The sequence below is a fragment of the Ornithorhynchus anatinus genome, chromosome 16, assembly GCF_004115215.2.
Source record: "Ornithorhynchus anatinus isolate Pmale09 chromosome 16, mOrnAna1.pri.v4, whole genome shotgun sequence".
Lineage (NCBI taxonomy): Eukaryota > Metazoa > Chordata > Mammalia > Monotremata > Ornithorhynchidae > Ornithorhynchus > Ornithorhynchus anatinus.
The window spans coordinates 27,646,277-27,664,513 of record NC_041743.1 but is presented as its reverse complement, the minus strand read 5'-3'; the positions used below and the strand labels follow the sequence as shown (position 1 = coordinate 27,664,513).

The 18,237-nt window shown below is 42.0% G+C and overlaps 1 protein-coding gene across 3 annotated transcripts in view; it reads left to right on the top strand.

The window, feature by feature from the left end:
* Positions 1 to 18,237, top strand: part of ATRNL1 (attractin like 1) — a 602,864-nt gene that overhangs the window by 26,504 nt on the left and 558,123 nt on the right. For all 3 annotated transcript variants that reach the window (XM_001513843.4, XM_039914307.1, XM_039914308.1), the window contains exons 2-6: positions 132 to 215; positions 1,201 to 1,314; positions 4,820 to 4,948; positions 6,440 to 6,648; positions 17,982 to 18,156. In XM_001513843.4, coding sequence (XP_001513893.2) covers positions 132 to 215; positions 1,201 to 1,314; positions 4,820 to 4,948; positions 6,440 to 6,648; positions 17,982 to 18,156 — 711 coding nt within the window. The remainder of the gene's footprint in view (positions 1 to 131; positions 216 to 1,200; positions 1,315 to 4,819; positions 4,949 to 6,439; positions 6,649 to 17,981; positions 18,157 to 18,237) is intronic.

Sequence of the window (18,237 nt, the reverse complement as noted above, 5' to 3'; positions counted from 1 at the left end):
TGATATTTTTCTAACCATCTGTCAAGAGCTATAACTTTTTAATGTTGATATTTTCATTTATTATGTTCATTTACCTCTTATAAATGACTATAAGGGTAATTGTATTTATGGCTTTGTTTTTTCTTTTCTAGGTTAACAGAACCCTCTGGATATTTAACAGATGGACCAATTAATTATAAATATAAAACTAAATGTACTTGGCTAATTGAAGGCTAGTAAGTATGACATTTCTAATTTATTGAATGCTGTCGGTGGGGGTAGGAAGAGAGACCCGAGATGGCAGAGGAGAGAGGTCAGGGCTAGAGAGATTTGGGAGCCCTCCTACAAAGAGGTGGTAGTTTTAGCCATGAGGGGGAATTAGGTCCCAGAGGGGATGAGTGTAGAATGATAATAGATGAGGAGCCTTGAGGGGCAGTTAAGGAATGGGAGGCAGAGGAAGAGCTGGCCTGAAAGAGGCCAAGAAGGAGTCTCTAGGGAGGTAGGAGGAAAACCTGGAAAAGGATTATTTCAGGGAACTCAAAGGCTTGCTAGTGTTTTCAGAAGGGGGTAATCCGGGGTGTTTACCCGGCGTCCAAGGCAGCTGAGAGATCTCAAAGGATAAGGATGGAGTAGAGCCCATTGCAATCGAGAAGAAAAAGGTCATTGGTATCCATCAAGAGAACAGATTCAGTGGAATGGAACGAATAGAAGTCAGAGTGTAGAGGACCCATGGGGCAGTTGGGGAGAGTAAGTGGAGGCAGTGGGTGTTAGCAAATTGTTTGAAGGCTTTGGACAAGAATGATTGGGGGGCAATGGGGCAATAGCTGGATGGTGCGGTTGGGTGGTTAGGGGGTGGTTAGGGCAGTGGGATAAGTGGGTGTGCTTAAAAGCAGAAGGGAAACAGCTATCCGAGATTGAAAGCGGTTCTACAGACGATCATATCAGATGCAGGCATGAGGTTTTGTACAAAATAAACTATTCAAAAGAATGAATTTATTGCTGTTTTAAATATTTATATTCTACTGCCTTAAAATATCTCTTAGAAAATTCTTTAATCTCTGTAGAATATAAACATTCAGTTTGAATTTTCAACATCAGATAGTGGTGACTTTTTGAAGCTACGAAGTACAGTATTTCCATAGAACTACTTAGAATGATTTATTGCTAAGAACAGTTTTTGTGTATTATCATCAATTAACCTTGAGCTGTTTTCATTTGTAGTCCTAATGCAGTCCTAAGATTAAGATTTAATCATTTTGCCACAGAATGTAGTTGGGACCACATGTATGTTTATGATGGAGACTCAATATATGCACCTCTAATAGCTGTACTTAGGTGAGTAATACTGTTTGTTGTTATGCTAATAGAAGTTTTTACAAAAAGTGATAATAGTTTTCATGATTAAATTCTGTTAACTATTTATGTGTTGTATATTATAAATATTTGTTATATATATTTATATTTGTTAGTACATTCCCTTAATGTTTTTAGGAAGTAAGCGTAATTATGAATGGTAAAACCTATTAGAATGGATGCATTACTTTGTTGTTAATAGCTTTTGAGCTCACATTCATGCTAATTAGTGAACATTTTCAAGCCAGGAGGGTGGGGTGCCGTCTTGGTGAAATAGATTCCCTGATGAATGTGCATTTTCTGGAGCGTACATCATCATGTAGCATTTTGTGTACATTTGTCTAGATTATGCAAGGATAGAAAAGAGGAAGGCTAGTTCAGTCAAGACATTTGGATTCCAAAAATCTGTATATAATAGCTCTTTTCCAAAATACTTTGTTTCATGTAAATAGTGCCTTTTTGTGGAGAGAGCATTTTATGTGAAACAGATTAAAAAAAATAGACATGTGTAGGAGATCAAATCCTGCCCATGGGCAGGATCCTAAATTTAGATTGCTTAATGAATCGAAGCCTCATCTTGCAGAGGGAAATCTGGTGTCACCTGGGGAACCTTTTTGGGTTATGTTGTCTTGGTAAAAAGTAAATTCATGAAGGGCTTATTCTGAAAGCGTCTGGAGTATAGCCTTAACTAGCGTGCTGTTACTGAACTGCCATAACTGAGGTGGGCAAATAAGGGGAAGAGGTAGATCCAAGTGGGAGGCACATCAGCAGGAATTTAGCCAACAATAGGGATTGCCGCCTTTGAGCAGAGACTTTGGGATGATTAAAATACTAAGAGAAGCAGATTAAAAGCAGTGACAGGTATCAAGTGGCACAGGTATCAGCCTAGTAAAAAGATAAATCCTTTGTAAAATTGAATTTAGTTGTGAATACGTTTTTCAGTCGTATCCTCATGTATGGATTGTATTCTTATGGTCATAAAAGGGTCTTCAGCTGTGAAGGAAAGTTCTTTTTTCTTTCTTGCTCTTCTCCTATGTGAACACACTTTATCTAGAGAAATTTTCTGATCAAGATGTAGAATTAAGCATATAGAGGATATATCTAACTAGATTTTGTAGTAAATGCCTTTGCTACCATTACATATGTTTTATGTATTCCGTGCATAGAGAAGCGGCGTGGCTCAGTGGAAAGAGCCCAGGCTTGGGAGTCAGAGGTCATGGGTTTGAATCCCGACTCTGCCCCTTGTCAGCTGTGTGACCGTGGGCAAGTCACTTCACTTCTCTGTGCCTCAGTTCCCTCATCTGTAAAATGGGGATGAAGACAGCCTCACATGGGACAACCTCATTCCCCTGTATCTATTCCAGCACTTAGAACAGTGCTCTGCACGTAGTAAGTGCCTCACAAATACCAACATTATTATTATATGTTTTTTATGTACCTCAGTCAACCCCGATGAGGTATGTGCTAAGTAACGAGAATTGAATCTGATTGTTGAATAAAGTGATCCCTTTACCGGGATAGAAATAGACTCTGGGTGAAGATGCCCTAGCTTGGATGATAATAATAACAATAATAATGATGATATTTGATGAGCCCTTGCTATGTGTGAGGCACTGTAATAAGTCCTGGGGTGGCTACAAGCAAAGCGGGTTGGAAAGAGTCCCTGTTCCACGTGGAGCTCAGAGTCTCAATTCCCATTTTCTAGATGAGGTTACTGAGGCCTGGAGAAGTGAAATGACTTGCCCAAGGTCACACAGCAGACACTTGGCAGAGCTAGGGTTCGAACTCATGACTTTGAATCTCAGGTCTATGCTCTTTCCACTAAGCCATGCTACTTCCCAAAAGTATTTAAGTGCGTACTATGTGCCAGGCACTGTTCTACGTTCTGAGGTGGATACAAGATATTCGAGTTGGGCACAGTCCCTGTCCCACGTAGGGCTCACAGTCTCAATCTCCATTTCCCAGATGAGGTAGCTGAAGCTCAGAGAAATTAAGTGACTTGCAAGGTCACACAGCAGACAAGTGGCGGAGCCGGGATTAGAACACAGGTCCTCATGTCTCCCAAGCCTGTGTTCTGTTCTGCCAGAACGAGTCAACTAAAAGCACCAGTGTGTTTATTCAGGGGTGCAGTTCAGGGCCAAATATGCACTTCCCTACTATTCCACTTGATACAGATCGGGCATTTGTTCTGATTTGCATTTCCTGAAATTAGGGGTGAAAGTAAAATAGTACTCACCGGAATGGGGATTGGTTAAAGAAAAACAGTGTCAGAACAGCTGTCTTCTTACTCAAATGCCATTGAGTCGTTTCCGACCCACAGCGATTCCATGGACACAGCCTCTTTAGAACATCCCATCTTCTGTAATAAAGTGGTTCTGGTACGTGTATCTGTAGAGTTTGCTGGTAAAGATACAGAAGTGGTTTACCACTGCCTTCTTGCACGCAGTAAAAACTTGATGAGTCTCTGCCGATGTCTTTGGTCAGTGTTTTGATTGCTTCATCATCCGCCTTTGACTTTCCCATGCTGCTACTGCCCAGCACAGGTGAATCGACGTTGACACCTTTCCATTACGGGTAGTCCTATATGACACAGCTCTAGGCTTCAACAGCCGGTGCAGACTCTCCTGTCATGTTAAGGTGTCGATTCATAGCAGAGACAGGTGTCATAGCCTGATTTATTTGGAAGCACAGTACTGCTTTTCACGTGGCTGGGTCAGACTTGACATTTCTACGGAGAGGCAAAGCACAGGCACAGGTAACGCTGTGGGCGGGGGGGCGGTGAGGGCAGCCCCAGAGAGCCTGGCGTGGCTCCGGGTCAGCTCGCTCCTCCTCAGGCGCTGCCTCACTGTTATCCGGCCACTCAGTTACTGAGCCACTTGCCTCCTCCCAGCCCCATCCCTGAAGCTGGAGATGGTGCACCTGATGGTTCCAGGGGTAGGGGGTGACCATGGCCCGCTCGCTACCTCCTCTGTCTGTCCATCCCACCGTTGCAGACTCTCAACTGCTGTTCTGGGGGTGCGTGGCGGCGGAGCCGGGGTGTCCGGAGAGGAAATGGTTCGAGAGCTCGTGTGGAGGTGGGCATGCAGGGGGAAGAGGTAGGTTCAAGTGGGGCCAGCCCAGCCCTTTAGGTCTTGGGCAGTCGAAACTGCGGGAAGAGAGCCACTGCTAGGAAATTAAGAGAAGCAGCATGGCTTGGTGGATAGAATATAGGCCTGGGAGTCAGAAGGTCCTGGCTTCTAAAAACCCAGAGTTATCTGGGTTATCCCAGATCCAGAGTCATCTGGCTCTGTCATTTGTCTGCTTTGTGACCTCGGGCAACTCTCTTCACTTCTCTGTGCTTGAGCTACCCCCTCTGTAGAATGGGATTGAGACTGAGAGCCTCACGTGGGACAGGGACTCATAGTGCTTGTCACAAAGTAAGCCCTTATATATTAGTATTATTAACACTGGTATTACTACACCATGGGTAACTTTTTTCTCTCTTCAGCGGTCTAATAGTCCCTGAGGTACGTGGGAATGAAACTGTACCAGAAGTTGTTACTACATCCGGCTATGCACTACTACACTTTTTTAGCGATGCTGCATACAATTTAACTGGTTTCAACATCTTTTATTCGTAAGTATCTTAACTCTGTCTTGGAATAAGATTTAGTCGGTTACTCATCATCCAGCAGGTGGGGGGGGATTTAAAACTCTGTTAATTTTATGAATCAATTTCTTAACATTAGTCGAGGGAAGAATGCAGAATACGCTAGAATGGAGGTGGTCTTTTAATATGGAGCCCTAACTGATCCCAAGCTGTAAAAAACCCACCAAATGTCCCCTTCACTGATTCTTCTTGGGATTATGCATAATTCCAGCCAGGAGTTGTGGAGAAGAAGATGGGATCTGCACATTACCTACCACTTTTTTCCCTTTCCTGGAGCACTCTGGCTTCCCACTGCTTATTGGGATGTGGAATGAGAACCCCCCCCCCCCCAGGTGACTTTGGTGAACTATTTGCGTAAAGATTAGATGTGGGATGAAGCCTGGATTTGGTCATTACCTTTATCTCAAGTGACCATGGAGGATCATTTCCAGTTTGGGGAGGAAGAATTCTTTTCTGCTGTTGGGAGCGAACCCTGCTATTAACTCAGTCTCAGGAATGTGGTTGATTTCTCTATTTTAATTGCAAGTCCTATATTGTACTGGAGTTAAAATGTTGAACAGAAACATTTTGGGTCAAACTCTTAGGTTCCCAGCTTGGATGTTCAGTAAACTAGGCATATTTGGACACATTTGAAAACAAATCTGATCTTTTAGACTATTTAGGCATAATTTAGTAAATTGAAAAAAAATTGCACGGAATATGGCTTAGTGGCCTGAAAGAATTCAAGCATATTAGGGTCCCACTTGCACAGAGAGACATCTGCTTACCTGATAGTGTGGCTTTCTCTTATGTGAAGGATGTTTAATAGTTCAGGACTTTTTCATCGCACACTTCTAAATCAAATATTTGTAATGCTTATGTCATTTAACATTCATCTGTGTTAACATTTTCCATCTTAGAGGAAGACTGTGCAGTTTAGGAATGCCACATAAGGAGATGAACTCCTCCATCTCCTGGATGATGGTGACTTGGTGACAGATTTTGATGAGCCATGGTTTTTTCCTAGACTATGTAGGGAAAAAAATTCGGAGCAAAAGGGGAAAAATGGGCTTTCTCTGTTGTTTCATGATTAAAATTTAAAGTCTCTGCTCATTGTTTTTTTCAACATGGAGAAAATCTGAGAAGAAATGAAGTGAAAAAAGCTTATGAGGAAAAACCTTGCATGGAGAAGGGGGGCGGGGAGAAAGCATTTCATAAAATAGTTATTCTCTGTAATTCACTACTGCTGGCTCAGGGATATTAGAGTGCAAGTCTCTTGCGGTGATGATTTGTCTAAATTCACTGTCTAAATATGGATAATAGCAACTCAGACATGCACTCAAGATCTGTGACGAAGCCAGTCATTATCAGTACAATAATTGCTAGTGATTCATTATAAGATATATTTGAAAACAAAGGTGGAGAAACGTGTTATCTGTTTTTAAAATATCATTTTTAACTTTTTTTAATATTTTGCAGCATTAATTCTTGTCCTAACAATTGCTCAGGGCATGGGAAGTGCACACCGAGTGTTTCCCTTCCAAGTCGAGTGTACTGTGAGTGTGACAAATACTGGAAAGGTGAAGCGTGTGATATTCCTTACTGTAAAGCCAACTGTGGCAGTCCCGATCATGGGTACTGTGATCTAACAGGAGAAAAATTATGTGTCTGCAATGACAGTTGGCAAGGTAAGTAGTGGGTGCATTTTTAAAAAGTAATATTTAGAGCATACGTCAAGGGAGTTTTTCCAACCTACTTTTTTTTCCCATCAAAATTATCAGAGCTGAGAAGAAAGAAATGGGTAGAGTACTTTTTTAATGCAATTTCATTTGTATTATATCCGTTTTCATGCCGGCTAAGAGTTCATCTAATAAATTAATGCAACAAGGATCTTGGTATACAGGGGCTGATCTGCCATTCTGCTCAAAGGGACTGAGCTTAGTGTCTCCCGTAGGCTTTACTGCTGTCTTTCGGTTTTCAAGAAAGAAAAGAGTTCTCTAATGTGTGCAAGCATGCCTCTAAGTGTTCTCATTTCTGCACTCTCCCAGTCACATGAAGAATCACATCTCAATGTGCACTGCACACTCTCTTTGGTTACAAGGAACTTAAATAGTAAATAGGGAACAATTAGAAAAAATATCTACAGATACTTTGAAATATATGAAAGACTTTGTTTCCCTGACTTAAAAATTGTCACCCCCACCTCCCTCTCCAATAATTTCTCTAAACCAGGGTTTTAAGGGATCTACTGGGAAGTCTACAGTGCTGGTACTTGTAACGTAATAATTGTGTTGAAGCATTTACCCTGCGCTAAGCACAGAGGTAGATACATGTTAATCTTCTAAGAAACAGCATTCCCCATCCCACATGGGACTCACAGTCTGAGGGAGAAAGGACAGGTATTTAATCCTCATTTTGCAGATGAGGAAATTGAGGCAAAGAGAAATCGTGGGTGATCCAAAATCACATAGGCAAGAATTGGAACTGGGATTAGAACCCAGGACCCCTGACTCTCAGGCCCATGCTCTGATTAGACTGTAAGCCCGTCGAAGGGCAGGGACTGTATCTGTTGCCGATTTGTCCATTCCAAGCGCTTAGTACAGTGCTCTGCACATAGTAAGCACTCAATAAATACTATTGAATGAATGAATGTTATTGAGGCCCACTACTTCTCCCTCCATCAGAGACACTATTAGGTGAAGTTTCTGACGAATCAGTAAATGTTATGTTGCTCTTGCTTGATCCATGATGTTGCTCCATAATGTGTCATAAGAACCAGGGAAAGAGCCAGACTGGGGAACTTGAGGGAGAGGTATGTGGAAAGAGAAATGGTAACATGGACATGAGCAGAGCTGGGCTCCCCTAAATGGGACTCCTCAGGGGACCTTCTGCATCTTCTCCCATGGACCTTCTGACCTTGGGTCAACGTTTACCATTTCCTCTCCTGCTATACACACTGTAGCTTTTTCTTCACTGCTCTCTGCCTTGCTTTGACAGTGTCTTTACGCTAGTTTCAATTGTGTCCCAGATTTTGACGAACCATGGTTTTTTCCTAGACTATGTGGGAAAAAAATTTGAAGCAATTTTATTAGGAGTTAGGATATTTTAATTTGTCAGTACCTCCGTCAACTCCTCAAAGGTAATTTTACATTTCCAAATTTTTCTTGTTTTTCTTTGTCATTTTTTCTCAAGATATTGAATGAATCTTTCAGTGACAATCGAATATTTTTTCCTTTTCCTTTCCTCATTACATCAAAATTTAGGGAACCAAATTCTCATTTGGCTTTTTTTCCCCAAAATGAAAGAATTGGGTATTTTGCATTTTTCGTGGGGGGATAAAGTACTCCATTAATTAATAAAAATTTTCTTTGAAAACGCATTCATTCTCAGGCCTTGTAACAAATCATTTTCCCGATTGGTTCTTTAGTAGTTTTTCAAAATGAAAGCAACACATTCCTTAAAGTCTTTGTACTTGCTTTACTCAGTCTTCTCTGTGTTGTTACAGATCACTTTCTTAATCTCTTGTAGGAATCTTCTCAGTTTTAAAATCACTAGTTTAGTGATCCTGAACCAAGCATTTTACATATTTCTGAACAAGGGTGCCCTCTTGTGCTCTCTTGAAAAAAGCATTTTATGTGAAGAAATCCACAATACAGCACCGAGCTGTCAAGCGGTAGAGGAGTTGTAGCATGGAATTTTTAAAGAATGCCTTTAAAATACGTAGATTTAAAAAATCCCAATTTTATATTATGTATGAAGGTTTGATTTAATTGAGGCCTGGTATAAAATCACGCACGAAATTAAGTACCTCTCCTTTGGAAACTAAATGACACTGTCATTGGAATTGATTTATCGTCATATTTATTTAGTAACTGCTTATTATGTTCTAACTGCTGTGCTTAGCTTCGGGTTAGATTCGAGATGATTAGATCATTCACGGCCCCTGATTCACATTGTAAAAGGAGAAGAGAATTGAAGAGAACATTGAGGCACAGAGAAATTAAATGATCAAATGCCCAAGCTCACTCAGGACGCAGTGGCAGAGCCAGAACTACATTCCAGGTCTTCTGAGTTTGAGGCTCATACTCATTCCACTAGACAAGGCCTTAAAATTCTTTTGAAACTCTGCCTGATGTTTTCCCTTTCCTGTCCTGTAAAGTAATGCTATTTTGATTTAGTGCCTCATTTTACAATATCTTAAAGAATAAAATAATTTTCTGGTAGCCCTTACCTGGTTGGACTAGTTTTTAGAAACGGACTTTTTTCCATCTAGAGTAAATTTCAGTCATCGCGTTATCACTTGTTGAAAGATAGCACTTACATCCTTAATTAGATTTCCTATTTTTAAAATTTATTACTGCAGAGTTTTCTGTAATGTTCATCCATTTTAGGTGTCATACCTTCATGACTTTATTGCTGAGAATTTTGCTAGGTATCTTTAGTAGGGAAAGTACTGCCCAAGCCGAGAGAAATTGTTCCCACAAGTTGAACTGTTGATCTCCCTGATGCCCACATCATATGGGAATCATATAATAATAATGTTGGTATTTATTAAGCGCTTACTATGTGCAGAGCACTGTTCTAAGCGCTGGGGTATACAGGGTAATTAGGTTGTCCCACATGAGGCGCACAGTCTTCATCCCCATTTTACAGATGAGGTAACTGAGGCACAGAGAAGCTAAGTGACTTGCCCAGAGTCACACAGCTGACAAGTGGCAGAGCTGGGATTCGAACCCATGACCTCTGACTCCCAATCCCATGCTCTTTCCACTGAGCCACGCTGCTAGTGACCTTACAACAATTACCAACTGATCTGTATCTTCTGAGACCTATCTTTAGATGCGTTCAGCTGGGGAGTCGGTAGATGCTGACACTTTTGAAATGTATTTACAAGTTTAGTAAAATACGCAAACCAGATTTTTCCTTTCACAATTCTTGGACTTTGCTAACTTCAGGCACCTGAGACTTCTACTCCATGAGTCTGGACCACCAGGTCTGACATACCCACCATATTGACTTGAGGTTTGTCTCGTTTCAGGTATCTGGTTAGTGCATCATTTTTTTTTTTTCCCCACCACTTATCTGTATTTGTTTTATTCCAGTTGTTCAGTTTACCGATTCTAATCCTGTTATCCAATTTGGCCAGCCTCTCTCCCTGGTTGATAGGCTTTGCATCAGACATGGATTGAGGGGCTGACTGTCGACCAGCAAGCACCTCTTCCTGTTTGTGTAGGATTGCTTGCTGTGGGCAGGGAATGTCTGTTTATTGTTATGTTATATTCTCCCAAGTGCTTAGTACAGTTCTCTGCTCACAGTAAGTGCACGATAAATAGGATTGACTGACTAATTGATTAGGTTGAAGGGTAGCAGTTCCCGACTCTGTCACCGCAGTGTCACAGTGTGTGAAGATTTTCACTTATGTAGACCTTCTTGTGCCTTCACTGCAGTGACAAGTCCCAAGAAGTTGTTGAAGTTGTCACAGAATTGAGGCTCTACTGTGTTCAGTTACACTTGTACTCAGCATTTGGAGAGGCACAATAAAATCACAAGACACTTTTCCTGCCCAAAGGGAGCCTATATTTTAATCTGAGACACAGATATAAAGCTATTGAGATTGCGAGCATCTTGAGGCGAGTGACTCATTCTCACCTGTGGATTCTTTCCCCTCATTTAGTATTGTGTTCAGAACATTGTATGTGTTTAATACATAATATTTTATTATTTGCAAATAGTGGTCAGAATATACGCATTGAATTTTAAATTGAAGCTTTTATGTAAAGTGATGAGGATGGGTATCGAACACTATACAAATGGAAGAGGTGATTATTGAGTCGATGCAGCTCTGGTTATAGATAATAGGGAAAGGCTTTTTGAGGTTTTGAGATTTGAGAAATGGTTGGAAGGAGGGCATAACTGATGTCCAGGGAATCTTGATGAAAGAGAGAGCTGGACCGATGGGGCGAGGGCAGAGGATTTGAGGTAGGGTTTTAGGTGAGAACGGGTTAGCAGAGCCTTGGAAGAGTTCCAGCTGTGCTTGGGTGCTACGACATGTATATGGAGCTCCATTCCTCCAGGAAAATGAGATTGGGTTCCTTTGGATCCAGGTTCCCCAGTTCCACTTTGATTTTTGAAATGTGGTCGAACCCGCATTTGTGATGTTCCTCCTCCCTGCCGCGGCCTCCCCCCGCCCCGGTTGTCATTGGGTCACTGACCATTAGAACTACTACTCATAATAACTATGGCATTTAAGTGTGTACAATGTGCCAAACACTGTACAAAGCTCTGGGAGAGAGACGAGATAATCAGAGAGACAAGAGAAGAGATGAGAAGCAGCGTGGCATAGTGGAAGGAGCATGGACTTGGGATTCAGAGGTCATGGGTTCTAATCCCGACTCCGCCACTTGTCAGCTGTGTGACTTTGGGCAAGTCACTTAACTTCTGTGTGCCTCAGTTATCTCATCTGTAAAATGGGGATTAAGACCATGAGACTGACGTGGGACAACCTGATTACCTTCTACCCCAGTGCTTAGAACAGTACTTGGCACATTGTAAGTGTTTAACAAATACATTATTATTACTATAATCAGGTTGGACAAAGTCCCTGCCCCACATGGGGCTTATAGTCTAAGTAGGAAGGAGTAGGATTTAATCCCCATTTTACAGGCGAGGAAATTGAAGCACAGAGAAGTGACTTACCCAAGGTCACACAGCAGGTAATTGGCAGAGCTGAGATTAGAAGCCAGGTCCTCTGAGTCCCAGGCCCCTGCTCTTTCCAATCAGTCAGTCAATCAGTCGTATTATTGAGTGCAGGGTAGGCCGTGCTCCTTCCCTCTATAAAAGAACAGCCCTCCAGCTAGTTGTGTACCTGCCTAGTCACTATTTAAAATTCTACATTGCCATGGCATATTCAACAAGAATTATATGTGTGAGGATAAGGAGTAATCCTTCAGCTATACTCTATATTGGCCAAATTCTATTTGGAATATTGGGTTCAGTGTCAGTCACTACATTTTAAAAAGGATGTTGAAGAATTAAGGGGGTCTAGAGAGGAGCAATCAAAAAAATCTGATTTACTAGATTTGATGAGAAAAAGGGAAAATTATCTTATAACCCAGTGAAGGCTATAAGATGACCCAGGTTCTGTCTTCAAGGATATAATAGATTCTTGTGGAGAAGGTTTCAGAGTCAGAGTAAGAAATGGAGAAAATGGGAATAAAATTGAAACAGGAGGTATTTCAATAGGATTTATGGAAGAACTTATTGACAACCTGGGTGAAAACATTATTGGAGTCGGCTATCAAAGTTGTTGACTTTTTATTCGTGGAGATCTTCAAGGAAAAAGTAGACAGTCATGTTAATTTTAATTAACAGTAATGGTCATAATAAAAAAAGCCTTATTTTCAAGGATTTTCAAATTGGTATAAAATTATTTTTCCCCATAGAAGATGTTACAAATTTTAGTTTAGAATGCAGTAATAAAAATAAAGGTATTTATCCTGTCCTTACTAGATGTCAAGCACTAGAATAGATGCAGGATAATCATTCCCTTATGGGGGTTACAACCAACTAATAGGGAGAGCAGGTATCTTATCCTTATTTTACAGATGAGGAAAGTGAAGCTCAGAGATGTTGTGACTTGCCCTTGGTTACACAGAAGGCCACTTGGCAGAGCTGGGATTGGAACCCAGTTCTCAGGCCTCCCTCCCTTTGAGGATTTCTAGTTATTAGCCATCTCACTAACCTGCTACTAGTTTGCAAAATTGAGTCAGTAACATTCCAAAGTTGGCCTGGTGCCTGATTTTCCATCACAGCACCGTGGAGGAGACACGGGTGGAGAAGTTGCATATCCGGGGCTGTGTTACTTTGGCTAATGCTAAAGCTCTTGTTCTGATCTTTCCTGTTATGTGCTGGATGGAACTGAAATATTGATTGAATTACATTTACAAAATTTTAAGTTGTAGAAAATATCAGAGAGGGTGATAGCGCCTTCGCTCCTAAAATAGAGTCGTAGAAAATAATTTCCATTTTCTGGATATGGATTTGCCAGGCGGTGGCAGTGTTGGCCAGCAAGAAACAACAACCTTATATATTCATTGAAAACAACACAGGGATGAAAAATGACTTGAAGCAGGGAAAAGAATACATCAATTCCCTGCAGGATCTTATGATCAAAGCCTTGTGTAAAGAGTGATTTGAAAAGACGTATTTGCAACTGACATTCCACATTGGATGCGCCTTTGTGACATCAATGTATGTCACGAACACAGAGCATAATGAAGCAATCTCGAGCACGGTGGTATAACAAAGGTTTGTGGTGGTAAATACAGGTCGGTGGAAGGATGCTTAAATAAGAGAAGTGGGTCACCCTGTGCACTGCCCTCTTTTGCTTGAATCCATCCCTGTTGAGTTGAAGTCTCCCTTTTGGTGAGAGTCATTTAAAAGGGATTTAGAAGGGAATCAGTAATGGAAATGCTGGTGACAGATTCTGAGAGAGGAAGAGAGAAATACACTTAAGATATGTCCGAGAGTGCTTTTGTTTAGTGTGTATGTATTCATATTCTTTTCCATGCAAGCCAGTTGGCATAAGGCAGTGGAATCACACTTATCCCAAAGCCCCCTTGGTGTAGGCCAGTGGAAGAAAATGTGAGGTTGAAGAAGAAACATAGAGGGGGTCTTATCCAGCTTCCTTTCTGCTGCCTGGTCTTGGGTCTGGAAACCTTGAGTTGTAACTTAAGTGCTAAGAATAACTGTATGCTGGATATGACCTGAGAAGGTAGAGCTTAACTGAGGGATGTCACCTGGGAGACGTGAGTTTTCAGGAGGGATCTGAAGATGCAGAGAGCTGTGGTCTATTGAATTCAGGTGGAGGGCGAGGACCCTCTAGGCAGGATGGAGCCTCTGGGTAAAGATTTGGATGTGGGAGAATTAAGAGGGAGGCACAGTGAGGAGGCTACCTTGGGAAGAGTGAAGACTGGCTTCAGGGTAGTGAAGGGAACCGGTGGGTTGCTTTGAATCAAGCAGTGGTATATATTGAGTGCTTACCACTGTACTGAGTGTTTGGGAGAGTAAGTACAAAAAAAGCCAAAGCCAGTTGTCAGCTAGTTGTGATGTTAAGTACTTCGAGGCAAGCACTGTTTAAATCGCTGAAGTAATCAGTGGGAAAAAGACAAGCAAGGATACAGTTCTCTTTTTAAAATAACTTGGATTCTAGTGAAGTTCTCTTGTCGGGATTTTAATGGTGAAAGAAAAATTGGCAAAAATGACTGGAGCTTCATCCCTTCCCCCTCGAAACACTTTTCTCCCTTCCACCCAATAAAATAAAAACATTAGATTGGAGATCCTAAATATTTAAACCTTGTTGTTAGTCAATGAATAAAGTTGGTAATAATTACCATTTGAGGATAAATGCATTTTTATTTTAAGAAGTTTAGGCAAATCTACAAAAAAACCCTCTTTAGTCTTTTGAAACTGCATTTGCTTCTTCATGATTGATAGTGAGAGCTTTCATATTTGTGTGTAATATGCATAGCTAATGTATGCCTCTTCCTACGGAAGAGATTAGAGTAATATGTGATATGCTTTATCATTTTCTCACTGAAAATTATTCAGTGATATGAAAATTTGCCATGCATAATTTCCTTATAAGAAGGCTCTTTCTTTATGAGGAAAGCAAATCCTGTTAATTGAGATTCATTTGTATTTAAAGGAAATAATCTCTGTGTTAATTCTTTTCATGAGCTTGTCTTTGCTCATACTGGGGTTTAAAATTGTTATGCTTGAATGACAAAAGAAAAGGTGGTCCTAATTGGTGGGACTGTAGTTATTTTTCTCTGCTCATTTCTCAGTTAACCGTTATTACCAATATCCATTAACACAACACAAATGAGGTCTAATTTTTCCCCTCTAAGAAATCTAAACTTGTTTAAACTTGAGATAGATGTACAATAGTTTAAACTCGTTATCACATTAGAATATATTAAATACCTGCTGTGTGTTGGAACATGCAATAGAAGCTAAAGGTTCCATTCCTGACCTTGAGAGTCTTAATCTAATTATTCACTCTGGTAGCGTTCACAAAGCGCACTTGAAAAGCAAACAAACAAGCAAAGAAACCTCGAAATGGACCACTTGGGCCACACTGTATAAATATTAATTGCTGGCAGAATTGACTGTGATTCACTTGGAGTTTAGAAGAGACAAAGGAAAAATCAGATATGGGCCCTTCTCTGCCACATTGTCTCTTTATGTGGCCATAAAGTCTGACACACAAAAGGCAAAGATGAAACCAGGGTGTTAGTAGCAGTGATCGGTTTGTGGTTTTACTTAATTCTCCTGCAGTTAATCTGCACCTTGTGGGCACATGCTGGAAGTATGAACTCCGGAAAGCCGCTGGCTGTGGTGGAGATACCAACAGTTAATTAAATGTCTATTCTAAACTGTTCCCGCTACTTCTGTTTGGCTTCTTGCAGGGTTCCTTTGAGTTCTTGTCTGTGGTATGCTTTGACTGTTGGCATAGATCCAGGTAGAGACCCCCATTGCACTTTTTAAATGCGTGATGTTTTTGGTTTCTTGTTGAGAATGATAGGTGAGTCTCGATCCCGTCACAAAGATTTGTGATCAAAAACCTGCCTGAAAGAATTGATTCTGGTGCTAGCATTGCACAGACTTCATCCCTTCTGGTCTTGTTCCTGCTGGGTCACGGAGTGCAGTGAGTGAGTAAATGGGCACAGGTACATTGGGAATTTCATGCTAGAATTTTAGGTTCAAAGCTAATTTATAGCCAGAGTGACCATAGTCTGCCAGAACACCATAGACCAGCAGGCTTTTGTCAGGTAACTACCTGTTTTCAGGATTTCTGCTGAGATTCTCCATCTTGCCAGGCATGCTAGTGGTTCTTGGGTCAGACACCTTCACCACTGGTTTCATATAGCTGCAAGCAGGCATTCTCCAAGATTCACCTCCTCTCTGCAGTGAGGTGTGTCAGACTTGGCGAGTGTGCCTCTCTCTCTCTTTTTCTCTCTTTTTCTCTCTCCCCTCTCTCTTTGGGTGAATCTCTCTCTTATTCTCTCTCTTTCCCCCTCCCTCTCTCACAAATTCTTATTGCCAGAGTATGAGTTACCTGTTCATAAAGGGAGACCTCTGACAGACTTAAAAGCTTGGCATTCGTATGTTTAGGATTGCAATTGCGGTGAACTCATCCGCTCTCACGGCTTTGACTACCATCTCTACGCAGATGACACGCAGATCTACATCTCCGCCCCGTCCTCTCCCCCTCCCTTCGGGCTCGCATCTCCTCCTGCCTCCGGGACGTCTCCACCTGGATGTCGGCCCGCCACCTAAAACTCAACATGAGCAAGACTGAGCTCCTCATCTTCCCTCCCAAGCCCGGTCCGCTCCCAGACTTCTCCGTCACCGTGGATGGCACGACCATCCTTCCCGTCCCGCAGGCCCGCGATCTCGGTGTCATCCTTGACTCGTCCCTCTCGTTCACCCCACACATCCTATCCGTTACCGAGACCTGCCGGTTTCACCTCTACAATATCGCCAAGATCCGCCCTTTCCTCTCCACCCAAACGGCTACCTTACCGCTATGGGCTCTCGTTATATCCCGGCTAGACTACTGTGTCAGCCTTCTCTCTGACCTCCCTTCCTCCTCTCTCGCCCCGCTCCGGTCTATTCTTCACTCCGCTGCCCGGCTCATCTTCCCGCAGAAACGATCTGGGCATGTCACTCCCCTTCTTAAACAACTCCAGTGGTTGCCTATCGACCTCCGCTCCAAACAAAAACTCCTCACTCTAGGCTTCGAGGCTCTCCGTCACCTTGCCCCTTCCTACCTCTCCTCCCTTCTCTCTTTCTACCGCCCACCCCGCACGCTCCGCTCCTCCGCCGCCCACCTCCTCGCCGTCCCTCGGTCTCGCCTATCCCGCCGTCGACCCCTGGGTCACGTCCTCCCGCGGTCCCGGAACGCCCTCCCTCCTCACCTCCGCCAAACTGATTCTCTTTCCCTCTTCAAAACCTTACTTAAAAATCACCTCCTCCAAGAGGCGTTCCCAGACCGAGCTCCTCTTCCCCCTCTACTCCCTCTGCCATCCCCCCTTTACCTCTCCGCAGCTAAAGCCTCATTTTCCCCTTTTCCCTCTGCTCCTCCACCTCTCCCTTCCCATCCCCACAGCACTGTACTCGTCCGCTCAACTGTATATATTTTCGTTACCCTATTTATTTTGTTAATGAATTGTACATCGCCTCGATTCTATTTAGTCGCCATTGTTTTTACGAGATGTTCTTCCCCTTGACGCTGTTTAGTGCCATTGTTCTTGTCTGTCCGTCTCCCCCGATTAGACTGTAAGCCCGTCAAACGGCAGGGACTGTCTCTATCTGTTGCCGACTTGTTCATCCCAAGCGCTTAGTACGGTGCTCTGCACATAGTAAGCGCTCAATAAATACTATTGAATGAATGAATGAATGAAAGTGATTACTTTAGAATAATCATCTATATAAGATTAAGATACTCATCTCCAGTCTATTTTTAAGTATCTTGGTAGTGCAAGTAATGCATTTGTGAATGGCAAAGAATAAGAGTGTGGCAACTGGCAGTCTTTCTTGGGTAATGTTTGAACTCATTTGAATACATGAATCTATGCTCTCTGTCTTTTATTAAATGGCTCTAAATGATTAGCACGAGCTTGGGAATCAGCGCACCTGGCTCTGGAACTTAACTGCTGTGTGGGCTTGGAAGTCACCTGACTTCTCTGTGCCTCATCTACAAATTGGGCATTCTCCTTCGTACTTAGACTGTGGGCCCTATGTGGGACCTGATTATCTTGTGTCCACCCTGGTGTGTAAAACAATGCTTGGTACATAGTAAGCGCTTAACAAATACCACAATTATTATCATTATACTGAATTTTATGAAAGTTAAAGCATGCTGAATTCTGGAATTAAAATTCCCTTGAAATTTGTTTATGTTGGCCTGGTCTTTATTATAATGCATTGTGCAATTTTTTCATGTTTTTTGAAACAGGTCCTGATTGTTCTTTGAATGTTCCTTCCACTGAGTCTTACTGGATTCTTCCAAATGTAAAACCATTCAGCCCATCTGTAGGTCGGGCTTCTCATAAAGCAGTTTTACATGGAAAGTTTATGTGGGTGATTGGTGGATATACTTTTAACTATAGTTCTTTCCAAATGGTTTTGAAGTAAGTGATTTTCCTCTTTTTAGTCTTTTTCTGTTCTCACTTTCTTCTAGATAGCTAGAAACTCAACAGATTAGCCACATT